General features: G+C 33.0%; 1 protein-coding gene across 1 annotated transcript in view; it reads left to right on the top strand.

Moving 5' to 3' along the window:
• The window catches only part of LOC129227824 (uncharacterized), a 41,722-nt gene extending 32,663 nt beyond the window's left edge, over positions 1-9,059 (top strand). The window contains exons 7-8 of the mRNA XM_054862436.1: positions 1,288-1,327; positions 8,821-9,059. Of these exons, the coding sequence (XP_054718411.1) occupies positions 1,288-1,327; positions 8,821-8,936 (156 nt within the window). The 3' untranslated portion in view covers positions 8,937-9,059. The remainder of the gene's footprint in view (positions 1-1,287; positions 1,328-8,820) is intronic.
• Positions 9,060-13,294: the final 4,235 nt, after the last annotated feature.

The following is a 13,294-nucleotide window of genomic DNA, read 5'->3' as shown; positions in this document are numbered from 1 at the left end:
TTATGATTTGACTTAAAAGCCTTAAATATTCAGATAAAAAGCAAAAATCATATTTACGCAAGACTGGCTTTCAAAAGGGAGTTGAGATGAAACACTAATGATTTGGGTTGAAAAAAGCCTTAAATAATACAAACCCATCCAATAATTAATTACTTCAAATAATTAAAAGGACATTTAGTATCGGGGCAAATTGACACTCTAAACCCTACTCAAATCACTTTAATTACATACACAAAATTTCATCAAAATCAATCCATGCGTTTAGGACGAGTTCAGTGACAAACACGCACAGAAGTTATATATAAAAAAGATATATGTTTGTATGTTCCCTATACAAATCCACAGTTTACTTTGGGTCTCAAGCAAACTTGATCTGGAGGTACTTAGGCAGCTTAGAAAAAAAAGTAGGGGGGGTTGTTAAACGCCAGAAAAGTACCAAGGTGTTCAAATATAAATTTTTGGGCTCAAAAATGGCATTTTTCTAATATGAGGGCAAAAAAATGCTCGCAAAAATTAGAATGAAATACCCATAAAACCACCTGATTTTCTGCATCACATAACATTTGTTCCGATGTTCCAAGGTAATTAGAACGTGAATTATAACTTTTTAACTATACTTTCAGAATAAAATGTAGGTAAGCCTTCAGTTAGAAATTCATTGTTTGTCATGGTCTTTGTTGAACAATCCTTTTGTTAAAATTTGTGTTAAAGCTTTCAGCTTAGCATTATCTCCAGCTTTTGAAGCAATATAAATAGTTTCCACACTTGGCTACAAACTTGATCGAAGTAGGAATTGACTTTTTTTTAAATATGTATCACTTGTTAACTAAAGGAGCATCAATATTAAATCGGAAACTTATCATCTGTCGCTAGCTCAGTTTTAATTAGCGTGAATAAAATCATCAAAAGTAAAGATCTGTTGCCATTTTTTTCTCAAGTATGAAAAAATAAAATTTTGGCTTTCGTTCTTGTAATTGGAGGATTTAAAATTTCTCCTTTTTGGTTATTTTCCCCCAATCTGTTGGAAAGTATTAGATTTTTTTTGTTCATGCCTGATTGTTGAACATGCTCACTTGACAGAACTTTTATTTTTGTTAGACCGTACAAAGCGGTACACAACTAGTAATATAGTAAAAAGCAAGCCATTTTGATATAATTAATAGTAAGAGCTATTAAGTTTATTAATAAAACTATTTCAAAACATAAACATGTTTAGTTTTGTATTTTAAAGTTTCATTTTCATAAGTATTTAAAAAATTTTAAAGTTTTTTTTTTTTTTTTTTTTAGATAAAAAGTGAAGCAGAACGTGCTGAAAATATTTCGCCTAGTAAGTATTTGTTTGAATATAATATGAGTTCATTTCATCCTACTACATTGTTGCTGTATTAATTGAGCAATAGTTGTTCTACTGAGATTTTCTTTTGATGTTACCCTAAAATGCTTGTTTATTGAAATTTAAAAGATATATATTGCAGTCTAAAAAGAAGGTTAGACTTGACGACGAACAACTTGTATAACCAAAATTTAAACCTTCTACAACTAGCCGATTTTGTGTTATAAGCTCGCAAGCACATGGATAGAGATGCTATGAGAAAACTCATCGAAATGAATTTGAGCACTGTCAAAATGCACGTTTGGGGCCGAAAATTTGCTCATATAAATGCATACAGCCAACGTAAAAAAAAGTCAAAATTTGCTTAGAAGCAATTAAAAGCGAAATATATGTTTAAATTTCAGTGATAAATTTTTTTCATGAAGGCAGTACTTCCTTTTTTAGCCTACTTTCCCAGTAAAAGTCAGAGAAAGAAGAAAGAAGCATGAAAGAAGGCTTAATGCATCTTGAAAATATTACACAAAATGAAAAAAAGTCAAAAATTTAAAAAAGAATTAAATAAATATCGAAAAGTTAAAAATTGGAAAGTAGGGTATTGAGATGAGAAAAATATCTGTCGGTCTGTCTGTCTATCCCCCCCCCCTCTCGAATAAGTTTTGAGTGAATAGTCCGAATCGATTTTTTTTGTTTGAAAGATCTCTGCAAGGACACCTCATTCCTTTATTTCACTTTTTGATTATTTTTTGTTCAATTTTGAACAGTTCAAAACTAGTATGTTGTGGCCATCACGAAACTTTCTTCTATATTTTTCCTTTTTCTGATCCCTCCCCATGCTTGACGAGGAAGCAATATTCCTAACAGAAACAAAATGACACATGCAAAAACTTGACGACCATCCCAATGTCTGAATTATTGCAAAAGCAAAGCAAAAAGCGAAAAATGAAAAGTTATTTTAAAAGCCTTGCTTGAATTAACTATAAATATTTTATTTGTTAACAAACATAAGATGGCAACAGTTAAAAATTTTAATTCATTGAGATAATATTTCCGATCATTTCCATACAATTAAAATCACGAGAAATACGCAGACGACAATCTATTACGATTCATCTTTCTTATTGTTGCATTAATAAAGCTATTTTTATTCGCTAAAAAATAATGATAATAAAAATAAATCAGCACCTCTTGGCGCGATTGGCGCCAAAATTGAACCAACGCCTGTTTACATATGGATTCATATTTATTCCAAATTTCAACCAGAACGTAGCATTACTTCTTGAGATATGGCACTCACAATGGAAAAAAAGAACGGGCGATTGCGCTACCCCCCTTTTTAGCTGTTGACACAAAAATAAAATCAGTTCTTATACCCACTAAGGGCTACTTGCCGATAAATTTTTCTTTCATTCCGTTCATTATTTCTTAAGATACAGCAGTCACAATTGACGACAAAAAACGTTCTATAGCTCAACCCCCGTTTGAGTTATTGACACCAAAATTGAATCAGCACCTGTTCCTGTTAATACCAACATATGGACCAAATTTTGTTTGATTCCGCCAGTAACTTCCTGAGGAATAGCAAGCACGCGTAACTCGAAAAACGTCCCATTGCTCCACCCCCCTTGGAGGAATTCGCGCCAAAAACTAATGGGCACAAGTTCACGTAGGGGCACATATGTGTACTAAATTTCGTTCGATTTCATGCGGTAGTTTTTGTTGTAGAGCGGCCACAAAAAACTGGTCACACACAGACGTGACACACATACATACACACATACATACATACACACACACATACATACACACACACATACATACATACATACACACACACACACAGACAGACAGACATTTTCCAAAAATGGTCGAAATGGACTCAGCACACCTCAAAACGTTCGAATCCGTCAAAATTCGAAATTCGAAAATTTGCACGAATCCAATACTTTCTTCTATATATTAGATATAGAAGAAAGTAAAAACAGGGATGAGATTTTTCCGGCTTTCGCCGGAATTCCGACTTTTTCTGCTGGTTTTTTAAACCTTTCCTTCTTTTTTTTGCCTCTTTCAAGCCTTATTTTTCTCAAAAATCGGAAAAAAAATGCATTTTTTTTTTAAATTTTCTGTCCCAATTTCTTATTCTTTCTAATTTTTCCTCTTGGAATTTTTATCCTCCATGATATCTGCCAAAAACTTATGTGTTTAGAATCGTGCCAACGACGTCAAAAATGTGTTGAGCCAAAAGTTGTATGCCTCGTTTGAGATTTCAATCTTTTTGCATCCTGCTAATATTTCAATCATTTTTAATGTTGTCTGGTTTTCTACTATATGCTACCTTATATCTGCCTATTTAATTCATCATTTGAATAATATTTTTATGACTTTAATTTATTTTAGAAAAATTGCAAAAGTTAATCAAAAAAAGTGGCTTAGCACTCAGTCTTAAACTTTATTGAAACTTGGCATGGTTACTTTTTTTGTGTATTTAAAAAAGTGTAAAAATTATGTATGATGAATCTCAAATGGTTTAGGCTTTACAGCCTGTTAAAAGTTTTAAGATTTCATGATTAAATGAGGTAGCTGCAATGCAGCTAGTACAATTAGCAGCTAATACAATTTATAAAAAACATGCAATCCTTATATATTATTTCTGTAGTCTGTTTTTTGTTTCTACGCGAGATGTTCCTTAATTCTTGATGAATTTCTTTGATTTACACCTTATTTTAAAGCTTATCGTGCAGGCTACTGATGAAAAATAGATCCATGGTCTAAAAATTGTTTTTTCTGTCAAAAAAAAACCCAGTTTAAAGAACCAGAATGAGGTTTTTGGTTAAATTTATAACTTTAACTTGCACTGTGACCGACAGAGCTGAATAGCTCGATCGGCAGAGCGTTCGACTGATAACCAGGAGAATGAGTGGGCCCATGTCCGGACAATCTGAATCAAAAAATTAGAGAAATATCGCGCATAACATGAACACTTAATAACAATAAATAACAAATATGAGAGAATATATGAGAGAATATATACCCCCACATACACAAACACACACGCCTACATACACACACTCGTGATTGCGAAAAACATAATTTGAATTCAAGATGTCAGTAATACAATTTAAACCCAGTTTAAATTCAAGTTTACATCATACTGAACAAAATTTAAAAAATTCAAAGCTCTGTGATAATTTGTTAATGAGTAATAGTCATTTATCATCATCTAGTCACTTATCATCATCATCTTTGTGTCAATCAAAATAACGGCAAAAAATCATCTTGGCATATGTTTAAAGGCCCGTAACTTTTCAACCCCTTCATAAATCCCAATATAATTTATATTTTAATAATCAGCATCAAAAAGTCTACAAGTACACCAAATTTGAATGAAATCGGAGATGATGGGTGGCATTTTCAAAAAATTCTGGATGATTTGACATGGAATTACCCTTCACACAAAAAGTTGAATTAATGCTAAATATACTACTCACTCTAGATATTCCTTATTGAGTGACTGATATCCCCTATTGCTGCATCTAACAGGAACTTCTTTTTTTCGAGCAATCACGATTGCTAATTGTTTTTACTTGACCGTCCTTGATGTTCCGGTTCCTTTTTCAACCCCACTGTCCTCTACAGGCGCGACTCCTCCGGTCCTGAGCAATCCGCTTCCCCTGGTTGGTGCCGTCCATGTCCTGCACACGCACGCTCATACACATACACGCCTTTACACACAGGTCTACGCACACACACAAGCCAACACATACACAACTATACACACGTAACTGCCCAAGAGGAGGGGCAGGCATGGGGGGACAGGAGCCGGTTCTAGAAACAATAACTCCAACTAGTGTTCGCCCAGTGGTCGAAATTCGACCATATTCATGAATGAATATTTGACAAAACTTGTATGAATTTAACTATTTCAAACATTTTTATTTCTACTCTTATTCATGTTTACTGCATATCTGAAAGCATACAATTTTTATACGGACACACAATGTCTCAGTAATACTTTGTTCCAATTTTGCTTTTTATCTGTTAATCTCAAAATAAATGGATGAAAGGGGATACTTCGGTAATAGGGTCGTTTCCAAAAATCTAAAGTATTTTTTTACTGAAAGAGGATGCCTCAAAACAAAGATTTTACCCATTTTTTAAATAATTTTGAAAAAATTTAATATTTTTTAACAACTATTTTAATCGGTGCATAGTTTGAAATTAATTTCTTGGCATTAAAAGCGATAAAATGCCACTCATTGATGCTATTAGCACACAGCGCAAATTATCATGACCTGAAAACGCGGTTTGACAGCAAACCGTAAATATTTAGCGCAGCAATGTAGTCGCGCGCCAAAGTACATCACTTATAAAGTCAAAAAGACCACGCCTTATTTCTAAAATCGGACATTCAAAAAAGTTCTAAATAAACAACTGTTGAGAAAAATAAGTTTTCTGGCTCAACATTTTTTTTTTCTTATTTTATCTATTTCTGTGACTAAAAGTAGTACTTTTGATTGAAGGAAACAACCCCATTGAGAAATTGGTGTGGGTCGACAAATTGCTGGCTTGAATAATTTTATTTTGGATATCATGTTGCTTTGTGCTAACCCTATGCAAATAAATATTTCTCTACTCTTTGTTTACGTATGCAGAGAAAAACATCGAAACAAAAAAATTGGCCAATGGATAAAAATCACCAATTATCCAATTTTTGAAATCTTCCTGTATGAAATGAAGCATCAAAACTCAATTTATATGTAAAACTTCTTTGTGAACAATGTTACTTATAAAACGTCTACTATTATTGAGTAAGTTGCTTCTCCGTCATTAAAAATATAAATTTCCAAGTATCAAATGAACGAACTCGACTCGTGTCAATATATAACTGTCCGTTCAAAAACACTGGGCATCGTTTAAAAAAAAAAACCAATTTTTAAAAAAGTTCGACTTTGTGATTTGTTTATGGTTAAGGGCAGTGCATAACTGATGTCACACTTTTCATCATTTTCGTCCCTAAACCCCCCCTAAGTCACAATGTTTTGCACTTCACTATACCCGGTCTTCCCTATGTCACATGTCACGCTGTTTTTTATAAATGTTCCTATTAAAAAAGGCTTGTTGTCAGGTTCACACCATTGTGTGCCCCTCTTGTCATGTCTTTCCTCTCCCTTGTCACAAACTGTTACTATTTCATGAACCCCACCTTAAACCGGGACTTCATTCGTGGACAGCCCCTATTTTGTAGCAACCGTATGCAAATATATGTTTCCCTACTCTGTTTTCGTATGAAAAGCAAAAACATTTCTCGAGCTGCAATTGGTGCCAAAAATTTTCCGCCAATAGATGAAGAGTGCCCGCCAATTTAACAATTGTCGAAATCTTCCCGAATGAAATGATCCTGCAAAACTCAGATTATACATAAAACTTCTGCATAAACAATGCTTCTTTTAATAAGTTTAATATTATTGAGTAAGTTGCCTTGACCTCTGCCGTTAGAATTATTAAATTCCAAACAGTCAAATGAACGAATCCTACTTGCTACATTAAAAATTGTCCATTCAAAAACACTGGACGTCGCAATAATAGTGTAATTTTTTTTTTAATCGTGTTTGTGATTTGTTTACGGTTTAGGGGAAAACTAACAAATGCACTTTTAAAATTTTTTGATCTCTCTCCCCTTTGTCGCAAAGTTTCACATTTCACCATAACCCCTCTTCCCTTTGCCACATATCACACTGTTTTTCATAAACGTTCTTAATCAAAAGCTTGATGTCCCATTCTCCCCTTGTATGTTCTTCTTTTCATTTATTTCCTCTGCCTTGTCATGAACGGTTACAATTTAATGAACCCCACCTTAAAGAGGGACTTCATTCGAAGTCAGTTCCGTGCAAATAGACATTTCTGTACTCGTTTTTTACGAATGCAAAAGAAAAATATTTCTCGTCCTGGTATTGGTGCCAAAATGGATAAAGTTTGCCAATTTCACAATTAAGGAAGTTGTTCTGAATGAAATGATACCGCAAAACTCCCTTAATACGTTAAACTTATGTACAAACAATATTTTTTGTAAAAGTAGACATGATCTTGCCGTTAAATATAAAATTTCCAACAGTCAAATGAACGAACTCTACTCACGACAACATATAATTGTCCATGCGAAAAGCACTGAACATCGTAATAATATGACAATTTTATCAAAAGTTTCACCTTGAAATCTGTTTGTGGTGATAGCAAATGCAGGTATTATTGGGAGCTGGAACTGAAGGTCATCCCTCACTCCGTAAAATAATTTATTTAAATATTAAAATGGCGAACACATAATCAAATTGAAAATATTTTAAATACCCGTAGTTACCCAAAAAAGCCTTAATAATAAAAACAAATGCAAGTATTTCATTTATTTATGCTCAAATGAGAATTGGCCACACTACAATATTATCCAGCAATTTCTTCACGCTAACTATGTCGCGTGAAAAAGCAAATAAAAATGAATTTTCACTAACTTTTAATTGCTTCTAGAGCATTTTCCAGCGCTTCTAGCGGATTGGTGTTTTCACTCGGTAAACCGGGTAGAACGTGTTTCAAAGTATCTTTCACGAGCTTTCCAACCATACCAAGCTCGAAGCATTAAAATGAACTTTTCGTGTAGAAAAAGCGGTTTAAAAAATGAATTAAAACTTAATGTTTCACGCTTCCAACAATGAATTTCAACAATGGAAAAGAGATAAAATTGAAATTTTTGAGTTTCGCTAACTAAAAAACGCTTATAACTTTTTTCTAGTGGATTTAGGTTATTGGACCTTGGGCACCCTGACAATTTTTTCGTTAGGAGTATTTTTTAAAGACCTTTCCAACCATATCAAATTCGAAAAAATTGGACCATCCGTTCGTGTAGAAAGAGCCATTTAGGACGAAAATGCGTTTTTTATTAATATTTCCGTTAACTTAGTGTTCTATTTCAAAAATTTTTTATTGATGACACTAAAACCCGGCAATAGCTACCAAACAAAAAAAGAATGAAGGAAATCGGTTCACAAACAGTGGAGGAATCGGTACCGAAAGAAAACAGTTTGCCTATTAATATATAAAGATGAATAGGGTCCTGTCGCTGTTCGTGATTGCGAAAAACATAATTTGAATTCAAAATTGTTTCTTTTTTTTGTGTGGGACTAAATTTATTTTTTGCTTAATCAGATTTCCCAAGTGGTGAAATCTGTACCATTTTGATGGTAAGTATAGTACTCCACCTCTATTTAGTTTAATATCTTTAATCATTGTGTGCAATGATTTATTTCACAAAATGTGTTTGTTCCTTAGGCATTGTTGAGCAGTTCATGGGAATGGGTTTAAATTTTTGACGTTTTACTGTATTCATAACTTAAATTTTACAAAATGAAAGATTTTGCTTATTTTATGCATTTTTTTTCCTTTTGGACCTCCAAATGATTTTGAGTAACAACAATAATAGTAATGATGTTCTTATTTCGCAGGTTCTGAATCCCCTCGAAAAGAACTACCTCAACGTAAAAGGAAGCAAAATCCGAAGTATAGTTCCGAAGATATTCTTTCATATTCTCAAATATTTCCAAAAAAAATAAAGAAGTGATGTGCCTTTTTTCTTGGATTATAAAAGAAAATATTATAAAATAATTACTCTATTGTGCAATGACTATTCAGATATTTTAGTGTAATTATTTGTAAAGTTGCATAAATTATAATAAAGAATTTTGAAATTTCCTTTCATGTGTACTGATTTATGAAAAGCTTTTTAACTCTATTGAGCTGTAATGCTTTCTCAATAACTTAGAACTCTTTTTTATTATTTATTTATTTTTTTAATGAAAATATTTTTAAGTGACAAAGGGCCCATCTTGGCTCTCAGAACCCTGGAAGGATCAAGGAGCAGGTGCCTTCAACATTAAACACACTGCATCAACTAATCGTGCTTGATTTTGTATAACGTATGAATAAGACAAAGCTGTTACTCTGCTTGCAAAGAGAACATGGGGCAAAGTTGGTTCGTAGCGGGCTTGAGGATGAGAATATAGTACTTTTAAAAGAAAAAGCAGCATATTTTTTTATTTCCCCCATCAAGCATCCTAGGAAGGATGCTAACTAGAAGGATGCTAACTTAGTGTTAGCAATAGTGCATTGCTAACACTAAGATTTTGCTTCAGATTTCTTGAAAAACTTGTTAAAATTTAACATCATTATCGCGATTTATAAGGATATAGATTGTAGAGGGTTTTTAAAGAACAGTTGTATTAACAATAGTGTTACAGCCTACTTTAGTCAGAAGTGTTACTAGAAAATCCTCAATAACTCATCATGTGAAGTAAAATACATTTTATAAAAGCACAGAGAGGGACTTGTTTTTGTATCAGTGCGCTTTACACTAACACTATAAAATACATCAAATAAATAGTACAAAGATTTTAAGTGGGCAGTGAAGTAGGGATCATTCTATAGTGAGAAAATTAGAAGTATTTTTATTAAGGTCATGGAAACATGCATGCTGTTAATTGTGTGGACATCTTTAGCCAAGAAAAAAAAAAGGATCTGGGAGTCTTAATTTGAACTTAAGGTTTAGTCAGCAATGCAGTGTAGCACATAACAAAGCCAATGCAATGCTGGGTTTTATCAATAGGTTTACTTCATATAATGCAAATGAAGTTCTACCCCCTTTTTTTTTTTGATGTAACCTCATTTGCAACATGCTGTTCAATTTCGCCTCATCTTTTTACTAATAATAAAGCTGAAAGTCTCTCTGTTTGTCAGGATCTCTGTGACGCGCATAGCGCCTAGACCGTTGGGTCGATTTTCATGAAATTTGGCACAAAGTTAGTTTGTAGCATGGGGGTGTGCACCTCAAAGCGATTTTTTGAAAATTTGATGTGGTTCTTTTTCTATTCCAATTCTAAGAACAAAATTATCATAAGATGGACGAGTAAATTACGAAATAATCATAACGTGAAATCGTAACATGGGCACAAGCCAATTGGTGAGAAAATTCACCAAACATTATTTGTAAATATACAGGCGAACCAAAAGACCTTTTAATTTTCTATTAGGGGCAAAGCCGTGCGGGTACCACTAGTAAGAAATAAATTAACTTATTCGAAAGGATTCAAAAGAGTGTTATTATTTTAGTAAACAAGCTTCCAGACCTGGATAATAATGTCAAAGAGCTTAATATGTATAATATATTTTATTAAAGTTTATATAAATTGCATATAATCTTGAGCAAAGAAGAGTTAGAAACAGTAGTGCAGCTAGGAATTACCTTTTGGATGGGATTTTGGGTCATAGGCCTTATATGTATAAACTACATTCAATCCTGTTTTTGTGTGGTGGATAAGGACTGCATTAAAAAAAAATCGTTCAAAACTTCATGAGTAGCTGAAAAAATAGTTTTTGCAGAAAAAAAAATCTTACAAAAACAGGTTTGAGTGTACTGTATAAGAATTGGAAAAAAATATGAATTTTTCAAAAACAATCAGGATGAATTGCTTGTTTATTTTTCCCCTTTTGCAGTGAAAACATCTTTAAAATAATGCCTTAATTACAAAGTTTGATGAAGTATTGAAAAAGTTATATGGCATACTAACAAAAAAAAAACACCCTACAGAAGTAATATACAGTGAAGGACCGTTTATAAGTTTTTAAAAGGACTGTTTGAAAAAAGCGTACAAATGAAAAAAACGTATAACAGGATACATTAATATGTTTTAAATTCTGCAGGGACCAAATTAAAAAATGTATAATTGATAAAAACGCATAGAAGAGAAACGTATAAACGGTGCTTCACTGTATGTGATAACTTCAACATTTAAGAGCACAGAGATGAAGCTATTTAGAATATACAAGTTATATATATATATATATAGTCTTGAGAAAATTGAATTGAAATATTGACGAGTTTGAGGTTTTGGGTTAGAAATACATTGTTGCTTTTGAGATCTGGATACGTTCAATGAAGGCTTGATACTTATGAGATCTGGATAAATTCAATAAAGGCTTGGGCTTGACCCAGGAAAGGCTACTACTAAATAGGGTTGCATATTCTGAGTCCAGGCATCAAACTGATGCTAATTTATATTTGGGTGAATTTAAAAATATAAAGTATTGAAGTTCATAGTTCAGTAGCCATGTTAATCAAGTGATTTGCGGATTGTAAGAGATTAAATAAAAGCAATTTGGGCATTCTTAAAGTTTTCTATACTAATGATTGCACTCAGTATTATGAACTAGATGGCAGAGTTGAAAAGTGTCATTATAAATGAGAAGTTGGATGTTATGAGAGTTATCGAGACTACTGAAAAGAATGCAGAATTATGTACTGCTGGGAATAATCTTTGTAGACCGCAGGGACGTAACTAGAGGGGGGCAGATGGGGCTCGTGCCCCGGGCGCCAGATTTTAGGGGCGCTAAACTGACTAAGTAAATGCTCAAATTTATTTTTGTAAAAGAAAAAAAAAAGGAAATTTTTTTTTTAAATTCAAAAAAGATCTCCTCAGTGCAGGCGCAAGCAGAAAGCTTGCATGGTTTAATGTGGATAAACAATAAAGTGTGGTAAAGATAGACGGAAAGAGAGTGAGGAGGGCGCAGTATAAAGCATGAATGTTTTTCTTAGAGTTACTAGTACTTATTATATCTTATCTAAAGAATCTCCCTCTCGGAGGAGGAATATAGGAACAAAGCCTATGGGGAGTACAAACCAATACAAAACAGCAGAAATGCTCAAATGTCATTTTTCTACAATTAAACGTCATAAAGCTGCCAACATGATGTCTTCCTCTCATTTACAATGGCGAGAGCTTGTCTACCCCCAAACGTTACACTGTTCCCTTGCCCCAGTTAGTTTACAATTTTCCTATCCCCCCAAGAAAAGTCTCGCACTATAACTCTGGAGATTCAATTTAAAGTCGAGAGGCTGCCTATTTTCCTTTAAAAAATACTTAGGATTTTTAGAGATAAATTGAGCTAAAATGAGAAATTTTAGACTTTGTTTCGATATATTTTTGCCACCCACAAAATATTTTACATATAATCATCTACTTCAAATTCAATTAATGTGTTAGAAATAAACTATTTGTTCACTTCTGAAACTTCAATTTTGCTTTGATACTTTTGACGAATATTTATATTTACAGTAGAATCTCGTTTATCTGGCTCTCGTTCATCCAGATCTCTGGCTTATCCGAATCAAGTTTGTAGAGTTAAAAAATATATTGTTTTCATTTGAAATGCTAATTTTAAATTCGTATCTCAATCTATTTAAAAAAAAGTAACTCCAAAGAAATTGTGAAAGGACGCCTGTGGTGGACCTGCGTCCAGGAGACCCCATAGCACCTACAATCTTGAAATTTTGTACAAAATTACTTCGAGCCCTGGAGGTATGCACCTGGGAGTTTAGTTTTAAAAATTCAAATCAGTTTTTTTTTTTTTTTTTGATTAATTTTTTTAAGCTAAAATTTCACGTAAATTGCCTATTAAACGGATGAAAGATTTCTCACATCCTTTAACATTTCATGTTGTAACAAAAGCTTTTTTTCTGCATCAAATAAAGCATGTAACAATTTTATCAATAAATTAGAACAGCATATATAAGGGTTTCCATTTTAGCGAAAAGACCTAGGCTCAGTCCGGAGGTCCTTTAGCACCTATAGCTTTGCAAGTTAGTTTGGAAGGCTTGAAAAGGGTGCTGTTTAAAGTGATTTTTTTTTAATGCCTCGGTTATGTATATTTCTATTAAATTCGTTTTATATTTTCAAGTAGGAGTGGGATTATATTCTAAAAATGAGCTCTTCATTTAAATTCTATTTTCTATGAGAGGGAGGGGGAAATATTCACTTTCTTCGAAACAGAATTTGTGACGTGTTTCTCAATCTGATTCTGACAGACGATTTAAATATTCGCGAATCAAATAAGGTTTCGAACCAACCTTCGGGAGTTGGTAAGCGT

Source organism: Uloborus diversus, chromosome 8 (assembly GCF_026930045.1).
Source record: "Uloborus diversus isolate 005 chromosome 8, Udiv.v.3.1, whole genome shotgun sequence".
Classification (NCBI taxonomy): Eukaryota; Metazoa; Arthropoda; class Arachnida; order Araneae; family Uloboridae; genus Uloborus; species Uloborus diversus.
The sequence above is the reverse complement of the archived record's forward strand: the minus strand, read 5'-3'. Positions and strand labels throughout refer to the sequence as shown.